The following is a 26,819-nucleotide window of genomic DNA, read 5'->3' as shown; positions in this document are numbered from 1 at the left end:
TTCTAATTGTATAAATTGCTTTTCCCATGGCACAAAGACAAATTCTAAATCATGTCAACCACTGATCATTTAACTTTTTTTTTTTTGTCCACGTGTTAGTAAAGCAGAGCTGTGCCTTGAGTTGTTTGCACATTAAATTAAATCAAATTATTAAATAAAAATCAAATTAAATTAAATCTAATTAATGTTTGCCCAGTGCTAATGAAGTGCTCTTCAGAACGTAGTGAGTCATGATTGCCCAGTTTCCATAATTTCTAATTCAACTACAGTAAACATGTATACAAGTAGACTGAGCAGGAGTTGGCATGTGTCCAGGTCAGGTTGTGGTTTTCTTCCCTAAGCGAGATAATTGAGTGTAGAAGTCAGGATTCTTGATATATTCTGAAATCCTCGTTTGTTATTGTTTCTGAAAGTGACTATCCTTCTTTCCACAGTTTTTATGGATGATAATAAAATGAGTCATTTCTCCTCTCACATCTTGTGATGCCTGTAAATACACAGAATAAATGAAATCTGTTACCATGGTAACATTAATGCTATAAACCAATATGTTTGCTGTCATAGTTATGATAAACCTGCCTCAGCAGCATCATATCCTCTTTCCTCTTACCATGCTAGTACTCTTTAAGCAACTTGTCACCTGTATAGTGCATCATATAGGCTGCTTCCTTACCATATATCTTATAGGAGTGACAGAAATGACAAAATAGCATAATTTCACTTCACATTCCTATATATATATTTTTTTTTACAAATGCACAATGATAATACAATATAACGAGTGTTCCACCTTATGTCGCTACCACTTGTCTGCTGTGGTTCTGCAACATACAACTCAGACTGCCTGACTCTGCTCTCTCACATGAGTCAATACCTTAATCTTTCTGGTGAGTGGTTATAGACTGCAGTTGTCACTCTCAGTCAAAAGCAAACTGTGTGTGAACTTCACCGGTTTTAACCCTCCAATGAGGAGTGACAGCAGTATTTACCTGTAATGTGTGCCAGACCGCTGTGGTCCACAAAATGACAGGATTTGAGTAGCACATCCCTCTTGTAATTATGTTCTCTCCTAATTTCTACGGATCACTTGTTCCATTTTCAGCTTCTGAAAATCACGGGGAGATAAATTAAAACAATATTACAGTACATTTTGCTTCATTTTGCAGCTCAGTAATTTGTTCTTACACGAAATAAAAATGAAAATAAATATCCGTGCTTGTGTTTCCAGGTGACAGCCATCACCACCAGTGCGGAATACTGTGAGCAGCGAATCGCCTACAGATGTAGCATGTCCAGACTGCTCAACACTCCAGGTAAAAGCTGAGGATGGCATCTTTATTCAACACTGACTCAAACACAAGCACACAGCACTCAGGCAGAAAGAATGTTTGCTTTTTGTCACATTGGAAACGCAACACAGAGTCTCCCCATCTCCTCCTGTCTGGGGATACTACAGATGAGCAGCAGTTGAAAGTTAAAATCTGAATAAATTAATGGAAAAACAAGAATGCCAGTGGTTTGAAAATCATGGGAATCATATGTTATGGTCTTCACAGTCCCAACATCTGAACCCAGTCAACATCTATGAGAGATTTTGGACCAAGATGCTAGACAACACTCTCTACTGCCATCATTAAAAACAGGAAAAGCAGGAATATCTTTTGAACATATGGGGCTCCATTCCTCCAGTAGAGTCTCAGAGGCTTGACAAATCAATGCCAACGAGTATTTAAGTTTACTTGGACACCCCATACATGATTTTTCCTTTAATTTGTCACCCATCTGTATGTTTCAACTATTGCCTTCATCCTGCCTTTTGCACTAGAACCACAGATGATAGTGTTGAAACAGACCATTGGTAATGAGTTGTTGTCTGGCTGGGCTCATTCTGAGTAGATTAACTTGGATTACATTAATTTGCATTAGATTTGTTTGGACTCAGTCAGTTTGGCTGTAATGTACTTGAGCAAGGCCTGGTAGGGTTTTGTGTCAGTTTGGTTTGGATTAGTTAAGCTGGCTCGTGAAACGGTTAAGTTGTGAAAGGTTTGCCCTGGATTAGATATGTTTGATTTGAGTTATGGCTCGGTTTAGCAGAGTTTAAACAGGGTTTAAAATAGTTTTTATGCAGCCGAGAGGAGAAGAGAGGAGAGTGTGCAGATGTGCAGCTGGTGACAGAAAAGACAAAGGTATTTTACTCTTGTTTTGCTCTGTCTGTATAAAAGCTTGGTATTTAGTCTAATATCTTGTTTGAGGAAGACATCTTCATGTGTGTGTGTGTGTGAGCGTGTGCGCTTGTGTGTGCGTGTGCACTCATAGTATTATTCACAGTGCTGTGTGATTTTCACTATGAGAATAACAAGCTTGTTGTCATTGTCAGAACCACTCTTTGCCATTTTCCTCTGGCCAACACAAACTCTCCCACACACATACACACAAATACACACAGGCATTACAAGCATGCACACAAAGACCCACCATAGGGAATAGCTTCATAAAGACAAGACATTTCTGGCAATTAGAGTGACTGAGAGGATGGCGGGTTTGTTAGTTGCAGGCCTGTGTGTGTGTGTGTGTGTATGCGTGTTCATGGTCCTTGATTGACTGAGTAGGAATAAAGCAATAGGTTAGTAATAGTTGGGTATTAGTGCAGCAGACCAAAACTTTGCAATTAACCTTCACTGCACTATGAGATGACACTTTCACCTGCAAACACAGTGTGTACGCACACAGAGACACAAATACACACACTTTTTTAATATACCTTTTTTTCTATACTCAAGTTTAAAATGCTGTTGAAAACACACACACACTCACACAGACAGACAGTCAGTCCTTCATTAACTAGTTTATATCTAATTCACTACCTTGCAAGTTAGGGAAATCCAATTACCAGTCTAGAATGACTGAGAATGTAGGACCGGGAAAAATCATTTACCCAAAAATATGCTCCATAAATTAGCTGTCAGCTTTCATCAAATTACACTGTCAACAGCATATCCACTGCGAACCACAGGCACACACACGCACACACGGCTATGCACACAGATGCACACTTGCTACTCTTCCACTACCCCTTTTTTTTTCCCTGTCCAGATCTGATCTATTACACTAGAGCTGGCATTTTGGAGCTAAACGAACCGTTAAATGGGAATTATATTCTGCCACCAGTGACACTCCTAATTTGGATCTTGGGCAGTAATTGTTCTAATTGTCTGACCCCTTTTCTTACCTCTTTCACGTATTATGTCCTTTTTTATCACTTTTTATCACCTTTCTCACAACATCCAACACCTTTATGCACATACACACACACACACACACACACACACACACACACACACACACACACACAGCTTGTCTCTGTCTGCTCATTCACAGCATTGGTAGATAAAATAATGGGAGAGCTTGTTGCTGATGCATGCAGCAAAACACACGCACAAAGACATAACTCGAGCAGACACACACACGCAAGTAATATTTCCTTTTTCCTCTCCTCCCTCCACGCTCTTCTTCTTCTGTCTCATCTCTTCCTCTCTTCACCGCTACCCATCTTCCCTTGCATCCACATTTATAAATTTATATCCATCTATTTTCACTTCCTACTCCACATTTATAACCCTCAATCTCTGCTTATCCTCTCCCTCTTCCCATTTGCCATCTCAAGCTTCCATTTTTGCATTTTTCCCCATTCTTCACCCCCAATTTTATCTCACATTATTTTCTTCCTTCTTTTTTAAATCTCCCTTTTCCCCCCTCCACATCTCTCTGACCCTCTCCTCTCACTCACTCTATTGAACACTGTTTCCATTAGTGTTGGAATCACAGCTTTTAGAGGAGAATTAGCACCCTTCACTAATGATTTAGCATAATTCCTCTCAGTGTAAACAACCTGTAAACAACCAATGGCACAAGGCCTACACAAACAAGATGCAGACAAAGATAACAACACACATTCATCTGTCTCTCTGACACACACACTCTCAGCCACAAAGGTGTTTGGATGTAGCGGATGCTAAAGGTTTTGAGTACATCATCAGAGAGCAGTTGCCTTGAAAGGTCAAGCACATACAATGAACAGTAAAACGACAGAGCGGTTTTCTTGTAACTTTTTCTCTTTCTTCTTTCAGAAATGTGTATTGTTTATCATATGTCATATGTTTATCATACTTCACCTGAGTTCCATCCATCTAGCTGAGTGATGTACAATTGGTGTTGCGCACTTGACCATAACCCACGTGTGTAGAAGTTGATAATATTACTTGAAGTGACCGTTCACAACTCTTAAGTAGAAGTCAATATATTAAAACAGCTTGTTTAACAAAGTCTACATATTTAGTGCCAACCTCTAATCAGAGCAACCCTAATATATGACGATTCTGTGAAACCCCAAAATACATCCAATTACTTTATTTTTTCAGTCCACTGTCAACATTTTAAAATATCTTGATTTTTATAATATCTGTTAGTGCAGCTATGGATATGGGTAGGGAAAGACTGTGATTATGGCAAAAAAAGATGAAGGTATGGTCAGGGTAAGGCAACTAAAACATCTGTGATATGGCGGAAACTCTAATCTCCATTGACACAGAATCATCCGATATAGATACAGTTACTAGAGACCCCGAGGAGATTAAATTAGTGTAATACTGCTGATAAATTGACATTCTCTTGAAAAAAAATCATTAGTAAATAATTACCTGTTTAGATCATCAAAACTGCAATTGCCTTGCTCTCAGTAGAGCCACTTAGAAGCAGAAACTGAAATATTATCTCTTATCTCTACTTTTGCTCACCAAACAAAACTTCTGTAACTCCACTCTGTCTTTCTTTCTTTCTCAATCACACAAAGACACATATGTATACACACACAGCTTTTGTGAAAACCCATGTTGTTTCTATTTATTTCTCTTACTTGCCTGAAGCAATTGATAGAATCATTTATAGAATCCATGCTAATGAAGAGAGAAATGTTTCCATCACATAAATGAGCTCATTAATCCAGTGAGTTGTGCTTCATTACAGTGTCGATGTTTAATATGTGAGCTGATTTTCCTCTTATATGAAGAGACTTTGGCTAAATCATTGGCCAAGATAGCATGCGCCTTATGATGATTAAGCCCCTTTCAGACATGCAACGCTTTAATGTGATGGCAATTTATCAAGTCAGTCTCATGTCTGAATAAGCACCTGAGTCACTTTTACGTAAAAGTCACAACAGCAATCTTACTAGCTTGGCGCTGGTAACATTTACTATCAACACGGCACGAGTCTGAGCTGATTGCTGCCAGATTAATATAAAGACCCCGCAGCAGCACAAGGTTAAAGATGCACAGGGAGAGATGACATGCGTCTTGTTCCGTGCTCTCTCCAGCACACCAGGTGGCAATTATCATGCAAGCGTTGGTGGCTCTTTCTGTAATTGGTCTGCATCTAAATAAAGCTGTATGGAACCTTAACATAAAAGACACCTATATCTGAATGACAAAGCCATACCATTACACTTTTTAGCCTTACAAATGTATTCCTATTTACCATTTTGAAATTGGTCAACATTAACTCAAATTAATGGCAGTAATGTCACAAAACAAGTGCAGTTTAAGCTATAAAAGTGTAATTAAGGAATGAGATAAATAAGTAACTTCAAAAAATTACCATAACAATGATTATGTTACACATAAACATTTAATTTATTGACGGGTTTAATATGACTGACTCAAACAGTTGCTGTCTGAATAATATAATACTGTCACCGTCTCGTGTAATTAAACAATCTCTGACAGTAAAATTCAATTACAGTAAATGTTAGTGTTTTGAGATAATAACTTGCTAGCTAACTATAATAGCCCCTTTCTCTTTGCTAAATAAAGCTTTTTTTTTTTCAAATCATGTCAAAAGTTATTATGTTACTGGTAAAAATGCTATCATTATAAAGTTTTGTTATTTCAGAGATTTATCATATTGCAGAGTTTTGTTATGTTGGCATATGTATTGGCTGTTAAAAGGTTACAGGCTGCTAAAAAGTAGGTGAAGTAGATAATAAGGCGGCTAGATACAGTAGATAGATGGAAAGAGGAGAATAGAAGGATTTGATTAAAGAGAGATAGAAGGAGATTTACAGAGACGGGGGAAAAACAGAGAAAGCTAAAGAGAGACAAAGAGAAACAGAGGGAGCAAGCGATACTCGTGTGCTCTTGTTGCATCAAGCTTTCAACACATTTCAATCACAGATCGAGCCTCACTGGAAAACAACTGTTTTGTGTCCAGGAATAGACAACCTTGATATCAAGGTTGGAAAAGCGTATGATATCTAGGTCACTTAAGAGAGAAAGAACGGACTTAGAACGTGTGATTAATTGACTGACCACAGCTGTGAGAACAACAACAAGATTACATGTAAACAAGTTGTTAATTGGCTTTATGAAGTTTTAATGAATATGTGCAGGGTACAGGGGGTAGTTTTTTTTTTTTCAATATTACATTTTGGCAAATAAATTAAACATAACAGACTACCTGACCTGTGTTCATCAAAATTGGGGGTAAAACAGTCTGACTCATATCTGTGTGCAGAAACGCAGGACAAAAATTGTTTTTTGGTGTAAGAAAGGTTATGACAGATAAAGAAGGAAAGAGGAAGAGACGGGAGGTGAGGGAAGAAACGGGAGTGGAGATATGAGTGTGGTTCAGGATAATGAGGCTGTGTGTAGTCATGGTGTTGTTGCAGTCCATTCCTTTGGCACTTCTGGTTTCAATTATTGCCTCACAAGTCATAGCAAGCCAACCACAGTAATATACCACACACACACACACTCACAGGTCTTTCAGTAAACCATAATGACTTTATTCTGCAGCACTGGTTAACCACTTGTTTTTCTCTAGTTTGTGGGTTTTGATGTTCATCATTAACCTTTGTGAATGCAGAAGCTGCAGACAATCACTTTTTTTTCCCCACTTGTCTTCTAAGCTCATGTGTCTCTCTGCAGAAATAACAGGTACCAAAAATGGTACACTGCTGTGAAATGTAAACAAGGCTAGCTGATATTAAGCTGAACTACAAAAGTCTGCCCCTAATTATGTTTTATTGAAAAAAAAAATGCAGTCCGTAACTGATCTGCAACGAGTACAGCTGACTCCTTTGCTGTGTGGCCTTTATGTCACCTCGCACCTGTTGGCTTGTGTTTTGTTAGTTGGTAGTTATATTCACAATAGGGACGGTGTCGTTTGCTTTTAACCCTTTGGGTTAATGTCATTATTAATTTTAAATATCCCTTTATATTTCATGTATTATCCCTTTTTATTAGCCTATTGTTCCCACACACTGCCCTACTGTGACACATCTTTCATTACCCGACTAATGTTCTGGTTACACTGTCATTAATTTGTGAAAGCACTCCAGGCATGAAGCAAGTCAGGGGCCGAGAGAGAACAAGAGCTAATATATCGAAAGACAAGAGAAAGGAGAACTATCACTAGGGTCCTCAGGGGTCTCTCACCACACCCCCATCAACCGAGTGTCCGCCTCTCATTTTTCCTTCCTTTTCTTACCCCCTGTAGACAAGATGCTAATTAACGTTAAATTATCCTCTCTATCTTCCCCTGCTTTAAATGCACTGATGAGAATCCGCCTCCCTTCAAGGTTGCAGGCAGCTTTTTGGCCCTCACCCATTACGGGCAGGGGAGCTGAGGGTGTTCACTCAGTTGATAAGAGGCACTCGAGGCTGACGTGTAAAGTAAGGCTTTATATAGCACAGCAAATTGACGACGGAATTAGCCCGAAACCTTTCTCCAGCCTCTCACATAGGTTAGAACAGGAGACACTTGAAGACATCTGCGGTGGTGGAAGTAGACGGTTTGCTAATGGGAAATAGCAGCAGTGTGTGTGTTTGTGTGTGTGTGTGTGTGTTGTGGGTGGGTGAGTTTTTCTTTTTTTTTTTTTTTTTTTCTGAGAGTGGTGTTTAGTGAGAGAGGTTGGTCAAGAAATAGACCAACAAAGTGTGATCTGTCACAGAGGCACCCAAATCATTTGCATCCCATAATGTGTGCTCTCTGCTTGCTTTTGGCTCTGTAATGCGTCATTGCCTGGGATAATGCTGTCATATGTTGTGTTGACAGAGTCATGTGTCTTATCCCGCCCCATGTCTGTCTACCTGAGTGCAACACTTACTGCTTATAGCCGCACAGGTGCCTGTGTCGAAGGAAAAGAGTATAACACTTTACACTACATTAAGTTGGAGTAATAAGGTGTTTGCAAGGGCAGCATCTCTCTCTTTTTCCCCATTTTATTTCCTTGGTTACGCTTTTATATTTCATACTTCTTTTTCCTTCTTTCTCATTGCACTTGTCTTTTTTACTCCCTCAGTCTCTCAGTCACGAAAACTCATAAGAGTCCCATGGGTGCTGGAGTTTTTGTATGCATATGGGGGCTCCCATTGGAGCGATGGCTTTTGTGTAACAATATGTCTATCTGTGTGGATGGGTGGCGCGTGCGTGATCGTAGTTGAACTGTTTGTAAAGACAACGCCAGCTGCTGGTGAAGCTTTTGGTGTGTGTATTGTGTGTCTATCTGTATGGTTTTCAAAGCCTCTATCTCTTGTGTGCTCTTTGGTATTGCCATCGAGTGAGCTTCCCATGTCTGCTGTCCGCTGGCTGTAGCATTCTCCCTGCATGTCAAATACTCACAGATTCTGTCACCATTGTGGAATTTACCTCCGCAGTGGAGCACATTTTAATTGTTAAATATATATATTGCACATTTATTTGAAACGGCAACACAACAACTCAACAATCTGATATATTCTGGATCAGTGTTCCAGTCATACAAAAATCTTACAAGTCTAGAAATAATGTAAACTGTCCTTAAAAATACTTCACACACTCTCATATGTATTTACGCGCTGAGAGGAATCTGTCTGAAGTTCCTGCAGCTGCAGCTGAAATTAGTGCTCTGTTTCAGGGCAGAGGCAAAGATCAAATGGTATGCTCCCAGTCTTGTTTTGCTAGAGGTAAAATGGTTCACACTCAAAGTTAAAAATAGTCTTTTAAAGGCCTCATTTACTATATATTTATTTATTTGCACGCCAGAAGTATTACATGCTCAAACATTTCAGCTAATGCCATCCTCAGTATGCAGGCTCAATGGTGTTCATGATTTTCGAAACCTCTTTAAGGGAAGTGTTGTTAGGTGTGAATAATATCATCTGCAAAGAAATCAAACAGGGTCACTAGAAATAGAGCACTTTGAGCTGATTTTATAGAAAAGACAAGCATAGATTTATGGATACAGAATATCAGAATCACATCTCAAAAAAATAAAATAATGCACTTATGTTTTGCAAAAGTTCAAAATGTACATGTTGAGGACTTCTTCCTGGAAGTAGCCCGTAAGTGAAGACAGATGCACACAGCAGAGCTTGTTGGATTGGAAAAAAAGGGAAGTTAAAGTCCCCCTCCACTCAAAAATATGTTTATCTTCTTGTTCCTACAATAGGATGTTTGAGCTTTACCGTGCAGAATGATGTATGTGCAGAGTTTGACACTAGAAGGCTGTTTTCACATTCATCTGCTGAAGGAGGAAAGTTTCTCTGTGCTCACTGAAAATCTGGTATTAAGGGGCGGGCCTATCAGCATGATTTGTGACATCACAAATAGTTGGAAGCCAATCCTGGTCCAGTGTGCAGCTTAGAAAAGTGTGATGTAAAAACTTGAAGCTTCCAGGGCACATACACTGAGAATGAAGTAGGAGACATATTGTGTCCAGCAGTTAGACTTAATGAACTGAATGAATATAGATTCTGGTATTTTTTAATGAGGGAGAAGCTGTAGATGTCATTTTAAGGATTTTAATACAACACTATAATGATTTAATACTACTTTTTTGTGGGAAAAAACATATCAGACACACATTGTTCTAAGAAAAGTATACCTATGTCTTAATAAATGTATGGAAGGGATCTTTAAAATTAGTTTTACTTTGAAACAACTTTATAGTAAGTACAGTAAATGCTACTTACCATATTGTACCTCTCTGCTATTTGTCTAATGTTTCTCTTTGTCTCTCCATTTTGCTATCTTGTTTGTGATATAATGTTACAGGAGCTAACATTGTGTGTGGTTATTTGTGTGGTAAGTTGACATGATAACTTTGTGATTCACTGGTTAATAATAATAACATAAATAGTAATAATTGTACTGAGAACATGATGAATATGAGCCATATTTGTTTGTATGAGCATCCTTTTTCTAATATCAGGCATTTCTTATGTTTGTTCCTAATTAACTTGAACTAACTAAAAGGCTAGGGACATAATTAATAATTTAGCCTAATTACATTTCATGCATCTTTGCTTTCAGAGGCTAAACTTCAACTTACATTTGTAGATATTGTCTCATTGGTGCTACTATATTTGCAGAAATAATAAAGGTTTTCTATGCATTCTGTTGCTCTCAGTTGTTGGATAAATTGTGTTTATATAGGAGTTTTAAGATGTAATTAAACATGCAAGTAAGGAATGTTGCCTGCCTTTCATAATATTGATGTTTTAAACTACATCTGTAATTACAGGCTTTTGTTTCAAAGGTTTAAACATTAAGCATACAAAGTATTGTTTCCTGCCTTTGCCCATTTCAGCCAAAATTAGACATCAGTCAATATGAAGAGCCAACAATATAACATCAGACATTAAACTTGTTAATGGTCTTCTAGGATCCACATAAAGGCAGTCCAGGTGAATTACAGGGGAGGCGATGGTGTGTTTTTCACTTCATATTTTAGTTGAGAGTACAAGCTGCACATGGCTGCAACTACAAGAAAGAGGAGACATTTTCAGAAAATCAGAGTCTTTCTAGGACAAGCAGCAAAGTAGATACTACACATTCCTGACCATTATGTCTCTCAAACCCACAAAAGCCCACATATTCAAAAATACAGACATGTCATTGAAAAAAATACACACAAGAGGCAAGCAAGGACACGGAAAAATAACCAATCATTGCAACATCCATACAGGTGCACAAACATCCTCACAAAGCACATCTTAATCTTTATTCTCTTATTATGTCTGTATTTTTTCTGTTTCCTTCTTTAGCTTCTCTCTTTTCTTTTCTCCCTGTTATCTATTTTCTTCTCCATCATCCATATATTTATTCCTCCTTTCTATCTCATCTACTCTGAAATGATCTGTACTAAAGGGTGGGCTCCAAGCATTACATAGACAAAAGTACAGCACACAGAAATACACACACATTAATGCGCTGAGAGCATCCAAAAAATCTAACTAACAACATGTATTATTGCTCTATCTTCATGCCTTTAAAGAAGAATTGCCAACCCAGCATTGATGAAACGGATATGTGTGTGTCAACGATGGCATTTGTATGAGTGTGGGACTGTGTGTGTGTGTGTCTGTGTGTGTGTGCTTGTTTCATCTAGCTGATGCACTAAACTTATTGAGTTTCATTTCCAGTTGAATGTATTCATTCCATTCAATACTGATACATCTGGGAAAAGTGTGTGTGTGTGTGTGTATGGGATATAATCCGTGTGAGTTTGTCCCCTGTGGATGTCCACACTCCTGATATTACTGGATGGAGATTGTTGTCAGACAGCAACATTAAACTGAATCCTCCTGAGAGAAAAAGCTCCGCATGGATAGCATTCAAGTGGGCCAGATTTCTGATGTAAGCATACTGAGTGATGATAAAATGAACATGATAGCTCAGCTGGGAAATTCTAATTTTCATGGCTTTAGAGATTCAGTATGTTGCTCAAAGGAATACACCAAGTTTTTGAATATCAGGTTGTGGGTGCAGTTACATTTTAGATGAATAAAATATACACACATTCATATGTGTCTCCCTGGATCATTTTTTTTAATAATACATTTTGTTGAGTTACTGCACCCACAGACCTGACCTTTAAGATAAGAAAAAAGCTGTTAGAGATATGATAATGATGTAGCCAGGTTTGTCTTTCTCCAGGTGAGTGAGTATATTTATGTGCTGTGCAGAGTTTTTAAATCTCCAATTACCCACCAACTGACACCTTACATATTAGGCAGAAACAACAGCATTTTGGGGAGGGGATACTTTTAATGGATATGGTGAATATCTATCTATTTTTTTTTTTATTGTCAACAAATCTCAGGTGCAGAGCCAAACCAACAATGAATTCATCTACTTACAAGTATCGTGTATGTATCCAAAGCCCAGTATGTATTGTTCCTCTGTGCAGTAAATCTCTGTTGATGTCCAAAATGATTAAAATCTCGTCAATGAACCACACCGCTGCACTGGGTGACATGTTCAGGCAATGCTTATAGTAGTTAGCGATCCCATTCTCTGTCTTTGGAGAGAAGATAATGGGATATCACAACCTCTTGACTTTCATATCACAACCTCTTGACATTGTTCTACTACAAAGTCAAGAGGTTGCATGTAGAACAACTGGTGCTAGTGAAGCTCTGACTGAAAACGGGATCGCTGTTATTAGTCTTTGGAACCGTTTCTAAACAAACTACCATAACCATTTCCTTCCTGGTGATGGAACACGTCAACCAGTGCAGCGATGTGGCTCATTGATGTGTTTTTAATAGTTTTTCAACAATGGAGGTCTACAGCACAGAAGAATACGATAAATCAGGCTTTGGATACACGCACAATACTAATAAGTAAGATTAGTTCATTGTTGATTTGGCTCTGCACATGAGATTTGTTGACGATAAGAAAGATATAAAGAAATTGCCAGCCTTATTTAGCTGTTTTTTGTTTGCTTGTTTGTTTTTAAATTTTATCCTTTTAAAGTCTTCAAAATGTAAGAGAACGGTTCATGTGCTGAGTGCTGCCATTCACACTGCAGAGTATTTAATGTATTATTGTTAATTTCATCCAGTGTTCTATCTAACATGTATGTTAACATGTTACAGTATGTAAACACATTTACTAATTAAGTCAATTGTCAAGTCAGTTTTATTTATATAGCACCAAATTACGACAGAAGTTAATTCAGGACACTTTTCACATAGAGCAGGTCTAGAGTGTACTCTTTAATTTACAGAGATCCAACATTCCCACATGAGCAAACACTTGGCGACAGCAGCAAGGAAAAACTCCCCTTTAACAAGAGGAAACCTCGAGCAGAACCAAGCTCTAGGTGGGCGGCCATCTGACTTGACCGGTTGAGTTGAGAGACAAAGGAGGGAGGGAGGGGGAGAGAGGAGAGAGAGACAGAGAATCACAGCGACAACAATAAAAACAATAACAACAATAATAAGAAGAGAAATGAATTGTAAATATGTAAATGAGTAGACAAATGAATTGAGAGATGGAATATAAAAAGACACATTTGTAAAGAGAATAACAAAATGAAAATATAATTAATTCATTTATTAATAATTCCTTCAAATATATGAAATAGAATTATTAATTGAAGGCTGTTATCACACTAGCTTTAATGTTGCCACAATTTTAAACTTTTGCACTTCTGTGATAACGTGTAAAGAGAATGCACTTGAGTGACCAACCTACATGCCACATGACGTGTGATCAAGTATGTTGTTGCACAGTCTAAAGGCATCTTCACTGCATCTGGTGAGATGATGAACCAGTTTCACAGTAACCTGGTTCCTTCCCTCAAGGTCACCCCACCAACACAGATGCTTTTTTATCAGCAGCAATGATTCAAAATGTGATCATGAACCCTGTCATGTATAATCATACACTTTAGAACACTTTCAACATTACTTACTATTGCTTCTGCAGTTAGAGCTATTTCATTACATTGTAGGAGTATTAGATATTAATCAACATATAACCTTGTATAATGGGCACCACCTCCTTAAGGGTAATCTTCAAAACATTAAACTCTGAATTCAATTCTCAGTTTGATCAATTAATCAGTCTCATAACTTCAAGTTCTTTTCAAAGCAGTGACCTCTATCTGCTGTTCTCAAAGAAATCGCAACAACAACTTCTTAGGATAAATGAAGACATTTATTAATAGCTAAACATCTTGAGGATACATGATAAAGCATAAGATAATAAAGAAAGGGAATAATAAGGCCCTTAAATGATCATATAAATAAATAATATTTATATTGTTTAGAAATAGTGGCTTGAAGTGTGTCTCGAGGCTAATGTACTGCAACGGGGAATGCTAAAGGAAATCTAACTTAGCTTCTCTAAAGAAATTCATTTTTCTAATTTTGACGTTATTCAACATCGTCACTTGATCACAAAGCCTTACTGTTCACTGGTTTTGTTGTAGTTGATGTCGTCTCAGCTGGTCCAGCATTGTTGTTGGTTGAGCTGGTGTCAAACTGTAATTATACACCTCAGGCCGTGTTGAGTCTCTTCGGTGCAGTGGTGTTGAACCACTGGTGCAGAGGAGTCAAGCCATGTTTCAGGCTGCTCTGTGAAAGAGTCACATGTCGGCTTAACTCCCAGTTTGGCCGTATGCTCTCAGAAACCAGGCTGAGATCCAGTGTAAGAGTCGTTATCTTCTTCAAAGCTACATTTGAGTTGAGGATTCAGGCTTTGGCTGACTACTTGTAATCTTAGCTGAGTGCCGAATAAACTTTCCTGACTGCACTCAGTAGCAATGTAAACTTCAAAATGAAATACTATATGTGGAAGCACTAGACTTAATGTTAAATATACAGATCAATAAAAGATTAAAATATGCATATACTTGGTCAAAGACAAATAAAAGAGAAATCTTAATAGAAGCACTGTTGGCTCAAGAGTTTCTGGAGTCCAGCTCAACTGAGCTCAGTCAAGCTTTTCTATTTATAATTTCTGGTCAAAACAGGCAGAGTTTTGGATGTGTTTTAAACATTTTCATGCCGAATTACTGATGAATATTCAAATTTCTTTGTTTCAAGGACTTTAAGGTGCAGTTGACTTTGACTTGAGATGATAAATTATTTTTCTACACTGGAGAATTAAGTTTTTAGTTTTAAATGCAAAATTCACACTTCAGAGTCACTATGTACTTTGTATCACCTTGTACCATATATTGTAAAACCATTCAGAAAAACAGTTCAGCATTATACATTCATTTCATAATAAATGAATCCTTTATATCAACATACCAAATGTTAACCTTCATATTAACACTTCTCCTGATGTTTAGACATTCAGCCTTCATTGATTCAACTTTCTCAAACAGGATTAAACTTTCAGAAATTTATTCAAATATAAATTCAGCATAATCCTTACTTCATAATATAAAACTATTTCATATGACTATAGTTTAATAATATAAGAAAACTTCAACCTGAAATTCTTCACACATTATATCTTTGCATTCCTATTACTTCAGAAAACTTCATACATTCAATACAACTACTTATCTAATTTAACTATTAAAGTTAAACAAAAGTTAGACACTTAGGTCATTTTTAAAATATCATTGCATAATTACCATATAAACATTCTTTAACTCTTAACATTTAAAAACCAATATGAAGTGCTAACCTATCAATAGGGGGCAGTAGTGTCACATGTAGTAAAAATGTAATAAAATCAAAAATCAATATCTCTTCAGAAGATTATAGCATAGTTATCAGAGTTATGACATACTTTATGAATTTTTATAACAAACAACATGATATGATTTACATAATAATTAGACATTTAAGTCACACAAATTCAGATTTGGCTCAGATTTGCAGGGACTCAATGAATGTCCTTCAGGAATGTGGGTTTATGACTCAGGGAGATAAGAACAGGGGTTTTCTGTCCATGTGTGTTGAGTTATCGGTCCTTTCTCCTGGCTCAAATGACCCCAAAGGTCATTTTCAGTTCAGGCCGTAATTTAGCTATTGGTCCGAAATGGCAGGAGGTCCGTTCAATCTCTATTTTGTCACAGTCTTTAACTTTGGTCAGTGTCATTTTGTCAGACCCCCACTCAGCAAAGAGGTCAGTGCAGGGGTCCAGGGATGAGGCCTCTCCATGTCTCTGTGGAGTTCACTCACCTCCTCAAGTTGAAATAAAGAAGTTGTTTATTCCATGACATTAAAAACAACATACATCGTACCATGTTGTGAAGTGTTATTTCAATTGCAGCTAATTTCTTCTGTAGATAACACAGTATGTGTGTATTGCTCTAATTTTCAAAATTAGGTTAGAATCATGAAACCACTTACCTTTTATTCTATCATACTCAGCGTACTCCACACACACTTAATACAGAGAAGTGTCTAAATGTAAAAAGAGAGAAATACTTTTACAGCTGTTGCCACATTCAACTTGTGTGTGGTATTGTGTGTGTTGTGTTTATCTGCATGTTTGCTTGCATTTGTTGTTTTTCAGTTCACAAACTGAGAACAAAGTGAGCACCTGGATTTTAGTTTACACGTTATATAATTGGATTTAATCCATTGTGTACTTCTCAGAGGACTGGGATATGATAATATGTTTTTGTTTGTGTATTTTCATGTATGTGTTACTTGGGATTTGATTTGTCGCTGCTGTTGAGTACATAAAGTAGTGGAGGAATTTTGATCCAGAAACATGTTTTTTTCCCTGTTTTTGGAAAGTTTTGATATTGACAGCATGACATCATGCAAAAGTGGATCATGGCCCAGTTTCCAACTCCAAAATACACCGCAAATACACAGATAGGTTAACAGTTCAGACTTTCATGGTGTGAAGAGGTAAGAAGAGAAGGATGGACAGAAAGTATGAAGCAAAATGTCGCATCTTGTGGGAGCATAGTGATGAGAAGAGGGAAAAAGAAATAGAGAGAAGGGGGCGTGTAAGACAGAGATTGATGTAGAGTGACAGAGAGGGAAGAAAACAAGTAAAAGAGGGAGAAGAGAGAGAGGAAGGAGGATAGAAGGAGAAGCAGATTAGTTTGTTTTCTGCCGCTTGCACTGACATTGAAAGATATGTCGGTACTAATGTCCCAGAAAGCCTTGAATAACACAGCAAACCAATACATATCCCCCTTAATGGGATTTTCTGAGCTGTACTTGCTCCCTTTCACGTGCACACACACACACCAGCACACCCAAACGAGCACATACACATAAACAATACACCATATGGCCACCGCCTGGCGGAAAGATAAAAGGCAAATGGAAAAATAGAAACAGCTCGCTTGAGGAGTAATTATAATATGGTCTTCTCATTTGTGACGAGCTGAAGGGTTGATCTCAATTATGAGGCTTTCTAAGACAATCCTCAGCTCTCCATTTGTTCTCCCCAAGGTTGCCAGGGACAACGGATGCACGGCAAAGTGTGGTGTGTGACCACAAACTGATCATCAAACATAGCACTTTCGGTGATGGATCACACGAGCTTCCGTAATGAAGACATGCATCCATCCATTTGCATACGCATGCATATACTAATGGACTTTTTACCTGTCTCTCCCTCACACACACACAGACTCACACTGTATATATTATAAAGTACTTTCAGTGTCATTAATTTTTCCGCATGCAGCAGTGTGTCTGCATCAGCAAGCGCATGGTTTATTGGCGCCTCTGAGTGTGTACGCGGTGATCACTGGAGGCAGTTTCAACACAGCTCTCGGATTACAGCGGGATATTGGGGCACAAAGAGATTAGGCCAATTGGAAAAACAACAGGAGCAAAACAGAGGAAATATCACTCAGCGGTGCTAATGAAGCAACACAGGGAGGAAAGTTGATTATCCGTCTTGACCTTGAGGGGCTTTAAAACTAACCCAGGGAAAGTTAGAAAGATAAAGTTGGGGAAGATACAGAGTTACAGCTGTCACGTCGAGGGGAGGGAGTGGATGTGTGTGTCTCTGTGTGTAAGATGGACCAAAGTGTTAATCAGTGTGTCCCTGTCTGCTATAGTACTGTGCATTAACATGTTTGTGTGTATGCCTGTTTTTTTCTCATTGTTTTTCTTAAACTGTTAATGTCTGTCTGTTGCGATGTGTTAATATCAGTGTGTTTATATCGATGTCAGTGAATGTCAGTTTGTGTGTTCGTGCCTGTGCCTGGGGTGTATTATTTTGTGCCAATCACACATCTCAGTGGAGCATTTTTTGTCTTGTCTCTCACATAGGGAGAATAAACAAACTAATGAATATTCATGATGTTTCTCTTATCAAATGTTGATGTACCATGCAGCATTCTCTTGTAATTACTCAGCTCCCTTTTTTTTTTTTTGTGTGTGTGTGTGTGTGTGTGTGTGTGTGTGTGTGTGTGTGTGTGTGTGTGTGCACATATTTCTCATCTGTCTTTGATTCCTGAGTGCTCTTGCATATGACATCCTCCTGGGTCTCAACAAATGGCAGCTTTGTGGTCAACTTGACATAGTCCTAATATCTGAGTCATAGATGAAGGCCCCTTAATTAATTTCATACTTTAAGAGAGTGAGCCAAGAGGAGCAATTTTTAAGTCCACAACTAAAGATGTTTACTCATTACCCACAAAAACTGTGCAAACAGGACATTATAAAATGAAAGAGGTTTTGTATGTTAGCTTGAGTACATGCCCAGTGCTCTTTGTTGTTTCTAGTAGAGTTCCTGTGTCCCCATCTGTTGGAAAATGTTGTTGTGACTGATATTGGAGTATTGGTCAAGACTAAGGGCATTTTCTCCTTGGTTATATATCAAAAATGTAATGTACTTCATTGTGCTGGTCCAGGTCTACTGGTCCAATTTATTCTCCATTGATTTCCCAGTATACAAAGTACCTGGCTGCAGGAGCTGTTTAGGTCAAACTTGTTGCGTTCCCACCACAAACATACCACTCCAGAGTTCGTTTAGGAGCGGACTGAGATCTGCTCAAACAAATCCTACCAAAGGGGAAAACAAACTAGACTCCAATTTAACCAGACTATAAGGCACAGGTCTGAAAAGGCCCCAGTCTAAGAGTCTACAGCCATGCTAGCAGCTCTTTGAGGCTGTACTGTACTTAGTCACAGAGGTACAGCAGCAATGGCTTTAAGAAAATAGCCAATGTATTTTCTCTTTGTTGGAAGAAATTTGGGGATTTGGCTACTGCTGAGAGTTTCTTCCACAGAAGCTCATCACAGAGTTACATGGAGTACCAGGCTGAAGATGATAGAAAAAGAATTGGATCAAGAAAAAGCAGACAGCCGGTCCTGAAGTGAGATAAACAGACAAGGTGCAGTACTTGGAATCCACATACCAGGACATGGAGGTTGTGAACTTAATAAAAAAAAAGCTCAGCAAAGACTTCACAGATTCCTTTCCAGACAACCATGTTGGTGTGTTTCATAAAGGGAAGTGTAGCACCTGTTCAATACAGACACATCAGAATCAGAGGGAAATGTAACTTCATCTTGCAAATGATCATTTTGGATAGAATGACCTTCTGGATGAAATGAATAAGCAACAAGTCCTGCCACAGCAAATAAATTCACTTTGACAAAAGATGATAATTTACACAGCAGAACAGTTTGTGAGCTGAAGGCTCTGCAGCACCAGTTATCATCACAGTCAAACTCCACTGAGCAAAGAAAAGAAAAAACAACATCAGCAAGGACACCTGAGAAATCAACAGGAAAGATTTGACTCGACTTGACTCCACACACAAACACAGATTGGAGCCACTTGCATAAGTCCATGAATGTCAGTTCACATGTTTTTACCATCATGTTCAAATGTAGCTTTTCACTCTAATAACAAGAAGCCACTGGCAGCTGGCATTCCTGTCAAAATTATACATCTTACTGTTTTCTATGAAAGGTATAGCTTGTTGAGGAGCTTACAGAAATATTCATCTGATCATTTGTTGTATACTTTTACTTACTTTTTAGGTATTTCTTTATTATTCTGTTGCCATGTGCAAAATTTATCTCTAAAAAGCCAAGTCAAGAAGTATCTAATTGTCTCCTCTGTTTAAAGCATGTAAGTTTCTTATTGTTTTAGTGTTTTTTTCTTGCATCTTTCATATAAATCAAACTGAAGGACCAATAGTCATGTCATACTGTATGGACATACTCTCAGAAATAAAATGAAATGATATCATAAAGGTAAATCTCGTCAAAAAATTTGGCTTGAATGGTTCAGCCTTGTAAAACTGATTCACAGCTCACTGAATTTTGGACAGCTTTGGAACATTTTGAAGTTCATGTGGTTTGAGGTTTTTTTTTATGCTGCAGTTTAATTCAACAACACCTTTTTTGGCATTTTGTCAAAGCCCCCTGAGAAAAAATCGAGTAAATAAAATATCTCTGTTTAGTGTTTGCTATAATCCCAGAGAGCAACTGATTTGGATTCCGATCAAAGAACAGCAGTAATGTTACGCAACAATAACAGAACCTGGGCACTAGCTTTGTAGTTCATACCTTCATAGAAAACAAACAGCAGTTGATGTTTGGCATCATAAATGCAAGGACAGGAACAAAAATGGAGCAGGAACTTTAATGTTTTGTTGGGGTTTTTTGGGGGGGGGCTGTTTGCTAAATAGTCATGTGGTTGTGTGCCAACACGCTAATGTGGAAGAGAACGGTAGAGAGACAAAAGAGAGGAGGAGATAGTGCGCTGATGAATGCTGTGATACTCATTAACCCATTAGATGGAGTAACAGCTGGACAACCACAACCAGCTGTAGCATGTTTCCTCTATAAACAAGACTGTTTAACCTGATCTCTTTCACACACGCACATATCGGCACACAAACAAAAACTGAACAGACTCTTAATTCTCTCACACACATACAATCTGTTCCTCTTTCTTTCCCACACACAGACTGATCTATGAATGCCTCTCTGTCTTGTTCTACCTTTCTCACACACGCGCAGACACGCTGAACCTTTTCGCCCCCACAAGTCCTTAATTTTCCAGCTGTGTAGGCAAGCAACAGTGGGCAGTTTGTCCCCCTGACAAGGGTCACCAACTCGGGGGAGAGAGCTCTCTGTCGTTCCCCTTACTGCCTGGATGACTGGAGCGCGGGCAGCGACATAAACAACCGAAGAGGGAACGGGGAGGGAGAAGGGTGACGAGGAGTAAAGGAGATATGGAGGGCGGGAGGGAGGAGGAAATGGAGCGCAGATGGGTGGGATTGAGGGAAAGTGGCAAAAAGGGGAGAGCGCGATGAGGAGAGGAAGATGAGAGTGGTAAGAGGAAGGAAAGGGAGGAGTGGGGTCAGACAGGCAGCTGGAAGGGTGGAGGCGAGGATGAGAGCAGGGGATCATGGTGTTGGGGGGGGCGGGGTCCAGTGAACCACAGCGTGATGGATCACGATGTTAGTGGATAAGACGGGTGTTCAGAGAGGGCAGGTTTGGCTTGTCGAGAGCAGCTTTTGTCAGGAGGCAGCATACAGGCACACACACATACACGCACACACATGCACATACAGTCACCCCATCACCAAGGGATGAGAAGGAACAGCAGAGTTGAAGGGCCAATGTATTTTTTTTTAGGCCTATCTAAGAAAAAAAGGGTTGACTGGGAGGGAGAGAGAGGAAAGAGAGGGAGAGAAAGGCCACACTTGCATAGTCCTTTCTGATTTATGTAGCACCGTGAAAGGCAATTTATATGTCTAACACACTAAAAGGATTCCAAGATTTCAACCTGCCTTTCATGCAGATGCACTCCATTGCTCAAGAAAGTGCTCTACATGCAGTTTCACTCTGCTTTGTCTTTCTATCTCTCTCTCTCTTTCTAAGACACACATGCATGCAAACACACACACGCACACACAGATCATTGACCCGACAAAGGTGGGAGTCATTTTCAATTTAGGTTTTCATTCTGTTCATCCCAGAGTGATGCATTGCAGTGGGTGCTCCTTACACACTTTTCTCTCAACCTTGACTTTGCCACCGCAACGAAACCCCAGTAGGTGAAGGACGATTAAGACAGTGGTTTCAACACTTTTTCACGTCAAGGACTCCTAAACTGACAAATTAGACCATGGATCCCCATTTGATAAGATTTTGTCCCAGGGACCCCCATCTGATAAGTTTTTTGCTTTTAGATGTTTTATTACAGAAAGTGTACAAAACCCGTGACCAGAATAGTCATACATTCTGTCACTGTGTTACTTATGGATGGAATTATAGTGAAAATGATTCCCCTTTTTGCAGGGGAGCCCTTGCAACCCCCTCAAGGAGGATTCTCAGTCATCCAAGTCATTGATGGCAGTACATCTGCTTACATGAAACGCAATGCTTTGAATGCCCTCATGTCTTCTGTTAAAAGCTGCATTTCAAAAAACCACAAAGACTATATCTGACCATAACTGACCTGGCATGCATATAGATTCTTCATCAAAAGGAATAATTACTCAGTAGTCTGTATTTCTAATCCAAAAAACATCTTGTAAAGACAAACAAAACAAACTAGGCTCACACCACTTTAAATCTGTCTAGTAAGTAAGTAAGTTGCAACTGGCTCTGTTAAAGATAAGGAAATATTACACTAAGGTGATTCTCCACATTGAACAGCCAGAAATCTGCCTTGTTCTATCAAAGAGACATACTGCACTGATCACCATCTTCTTTGTTAAAATAGCCACTACTTAGTTGATGCTGAGATGCTTTTTTTCATAAAACTCTTTTTCACTGGAGTATAAATTAAAATGGCCAAATCACCCTGACTGTGACATCGAGTACTCATCTTTGACTTGTTGATTACCTGGATCCAACTTAAATGAATCCCTTTTGTTATTCATTTTTTCATACTCACTTCTTACAACCCCCTACAGTTTTGAATTATGCAAATTGTGTCTGTGGCTCAGCCATGTTTAGGGCTGCTTTTCTCAGCCCAGACTAATCCCATCCAATTACATGAGCAAAGAGTTTGATGTCATTTGTGAGCGCTCCTTTACTCACACAGGTCCATGTCAACCCAGGCCACCAGCTCATTTCATAAACTGCGAGTCCAATCAGGGTGCTCAGCACCTCATGTCCAAATTACTTCCTCAGAGGATAAATCCACGTCAGACAATAGAAGTGCTGAATTCATAACCATGAATGTGTTCAACAAGCAACCAGATGTGACCACAAAATAAGCAATTCAGGAGGCTTAATCCAGACAAATTTGTTCATGCTCACAAATTAAAAGGCCTTCTACAATGACCTCATCTCTTTAGGTGAAACACATCCAGACGCTGTATATTATTTGCCTCCTAATGTTTATCACAGTTTCAATATTCAGTGCACTTCAAATACCCAGTGAAACAGCAGTTACTGTAGAGCACTTTGCCTTCTGTAATATAATACAGAAGATAATGTTCCAAAGTGAAACAGAGTGTGTGGGCGAGGTTTAGTTATGAAAAGGATTTAAATCAAATCCGAAAGACTGGATTGCCCAAAAGTGGTGATATAGAGCTATATATAGAAATACAGAGCTGTAGATGACCCATGTTGTTAGATCAAGAGAAGTAAATTAATTAGACTGCAATCATGCTCTTTTTTGAAATATATATATAATTTTGCAAGATCCAAACACACGCCTCCTACTTTATTGGTAGCAAAAATATTGAGTCATTGACCAATTTCTAGCAAATCAGACAGGTAAACTTTCTTATAGCTGCTGTGAAGCACTGTCACTAAGAGACTCAAGTGATCACCAGCATAATAAAGTTCCAGATTGAATGCTGCTTTAAGACCACATTTGGAAATACTGCAGGACATGCAGTACTAAATTCATAGTAAAATCAACATCTACAATACATTCGGTCACTTGGCACTCATAAACATCAGACTATTCGAATAAAGTCTAACGATTTTGTGACTGTAATTGTAAAACATAAAAGAAAAAACAGCTGTCAGTTAATTTGCACAAAGAAAGTTGTGCCCCGTTTTGTTCATTTATTTCTCCTATTTATGTTTCCCCCCTGTCACACTAAATTTTTTCCTTTCCACTTGTGTCTCATTGTCTCACTTTCCTTGTACAAATGCAGCTTTTCCCAACTGCAAAGGAAAATGGTGCTGAGGTAATTTTCTTTATATTCTTTCACTTCTAGTTTTATTGTAATTTGAGTAGGGACCTTCAACTTCTCACTGAGGGAATGTATTGTTTGGTACATGGCAGTTTTTGTGCCTTGTGGAGTGGAAAATAGCACACCATCACAACACTGAGAAATATTACAGCCAGAGACTCTGAGATGCCATGTTGCTCTCCATCCGTTCTGGCTCAATGTGAAGCCATGAGTTTTTTATTGTCCTTGTAGTCAGCAACATTATGCATTTACAATCGGTGCCAAACACAGGACTTGATGTTGTCACAAAGCTTTCACCTATTTCAAAAGGTGCCATGGCTGTGTCTGTATGAGTTTATAAAGACTCCACCAAAGAAACAAGCAGTGGAAAGATGGAAAACTAGGAAGGAGGAGACAGTGAGCATGGAAGGAATTACACTAAATAAAATGCAGAACAGAGAAACAAAAATAGAAGAGGAAAATGAAAGGTTGTACAGAGGTATGTGTTATTGGATTTCTCCAATGATGTCTCATGCTGCGCACCTCTGCAGGAGGTTACAGGGAGTCTACTGATGTTTCTGCAACAACACCTGACTGCTCCTTCCAAGGCAGTTATGGAATTATCATAATCCATTTTCAGGGTGCACTGGAAGACTCGCGCCATGTGGTGGGCTGTAAACTGAGATTAGATGCACAGCGTGATACCAAGGCACCTCTGTGCGTGTAAATGTAGATAGTATGTTAGTGGTGTCCCATTTTAGGGGGCCAACACCTTCAAAGGACATGATGTACAACGGTATGGCCTTCAGAGGAGTCAAGACAAGTAGGATGAACCCCTCTCGCTCCTCTTCACTCTTCATCACTGATACCATAGCGAATGGTGCATTTGAGCTGTCTTCATCAACTTCTACAGCAGATTCCGAAACTACATAGATAGAAGTTTGCCAAAATAAGGCCACATTGTGCAGAGCTTTTAAAATGGTACAGCCTTGTCAGCCCATTATTAGATATGTTTGTTTTCAAAATGCAGATTTCAAAGGAAACTTCCCTTGAAATGGGAAACAGCAAGTGTGTCTGAGAGTGAGTGTTCTGAGTTTATCTGTTTGAGTATGCATGCACAGCGTCTGTGTTACTGTATAAGGATACTTGTCTGTGGCTCCCAGCTTGCCTTGGGCCATCCTGTGGTGTTTAAATCTGTGTATCATCTGTCATTTAGCCTTCTATCCCTGTGGCTCTAAGAAGCCTACTGACTCCTCAGTGCTTGCCGCCCGACAATGCTTCCAGTACAATAACTCAGGAAAGCTAACAGGATCACATAACGTAGCATGACTATTGCGAACACCAACAGTGGAATTTGCTTTGTTGTTCAGCCTTCTTGTATCGGCGCTTCAAAATGTTCCGATTTCCACCTGACCGTCTCTCTTTTTCTTTTTGTCGTTCAACATCAAGCTTTCCTTTTTCTCTCTCTCTTTTCCCGGCTCTCTATCTAGTCCCTCCAGGATTTCACAGTTTTTTTGTTATTGTTGCCATCAACTGCTTGACGTTGCAGTGGCTTTTCTCAAAAATTGAGATGCAATTTATAAAGTTTTATGTTCCTTTTTTTTGCGGTGAAATTGAGAGGGGTTCAATTTCGTCATCATGTAATTTCATCTGAATGCACGATGTGATAATGTGTCACGTTGGTTGTTTTGATTAGACTGACGCAGGGAAGTGTGACAATTGGTAGCCTAATTCTCATGACAAGACCATATTTCCCATAAACCTGTCACTTCCTGTTTTGCTGTTTTTTACGGTCAACTGGCATGGGGGGTTTTTTTGATGATGATGAGAGGAGAGGTCGAAGAGCCTTGCTAACTGTAAATGAGGAGCTATTTTAGTTGATAAAGCAAGTTTTGTTTGGAAACTTGCTTTATCAACTATGCTAAATCCCAATTTAGGAGCTAAAGCAATCCAAATTAATTACATTTATGTATTTTTTTGTGTAACATCGAATGTATTAAGTTCTTATTTGTCCTACACACCACCAGAAAAATATCACTGATCTTTCAGTATTAAGAAATAAACTGTGAGTGGTGCCATGGGTACACTGAAGTTAACGGGATAATTTTCTAACTTGGAGCTGCTAACACTGCCACATCAGTGGGCCAATTTTGATAAAACGATGCATGATGTATCTTGGCTTTATGTTCTTGTATTGAAAAAATAGCACAAATTGGCCAAATGGGGAACTACAATATCAGTCTCTTTAACTCAAACATAATATCTATTTTACTGATAATACTATATGCATTTAATACTGTTTTGTTGTGTAAAAAACACTTGCATCAATCACATATTTTATGTTCTCATGTTATTGCCTCAGTATAATTAGTCTTGAATGTCTGTTTCTGTCTCCTTTTGTTTTTTAGGTTAAAACTGATTGTTCTTATAAACAAACAAATTTACACATCAACCCCACACATGCATGAATTAGATATTAGATCAGTCATGTAAAACAGGCAGCTTGTTGAGTGCCAAGTGCATTTAGGTAACATTTTTCAGAGGTGTTTCACTGGAAAACATTTTAAAAAGACTGGAGGAGCATTTACTGGTGTCAAAATGAGGCTTTTAGCTTTTATCACAGCCAGGTTTTTGAATGTCTTTTCACATTTTAATGATAACCTTCCGCATGATTTTGCAATACCGAATTTGAACGGTTGCACCCGTTTCTCTGACTGTTCATTTTAAGGCAGCCTGAATGTATTCTGCACAGAAAAGCATGTTCTTAATGCCATCAGATCTATTTGGAGCCATTCTGCAGGAATGATATAGTCGGGTTGACCAGCACCTTACTTTTTCAGACAACTTGATTGAAAAATCCTCTGTTTTTCATCCAGGGAGCGATAGCTTAACTGCACAGTTTTCTGTTAAAGGTGGTGATGAATTGCAAAAGGCAGAGAATTGAAATACG

The 26,819-nt window shown here is 38.7% G+C and overlaps 1 protein-coding gene across 1 annotated transcript in view; it reads left to right on the top strand.

The window, feature by feature from the left end:
* The window catches only part of LOC137173806 (contactin-associated protein-like 2), a 110,165-nt gene that overhangs the window by 40,760 nt on the left and 42,586 nt on the right, over positions 1–26,819 (top strand). The window contains exon 10 of the mRNA XM_067578882.1: positions 1,229–1,313. Within this exon, the coding sequence (XP_067434983.1) occupies positions 1,229–1,313 (85 nt within the window). The remainder of the gene's footprint in view (positions 1–1,228; positions 1,314–26,819) is intronic.

Source organism: Thunnus thynnus, chromosome 21 (assembly GCF_963924715.1).
Source record: "Thunnus thynnus chromosome 21, fThuThy2.1, whole genome shotgun sequence".
In the NCBI taxonomy this organism is placed as follows: Eukaryota; Metazoa; Chordata; class Actinopteri; order Scombriformes; family Scombridae; genus Thunnus; species Thunnus thynnus.
The sequence above is the reverse complement of the archived record's forward strand: the minus strand, read 5'-3'. Positions and strand labels throughout refer to the sequence as shown.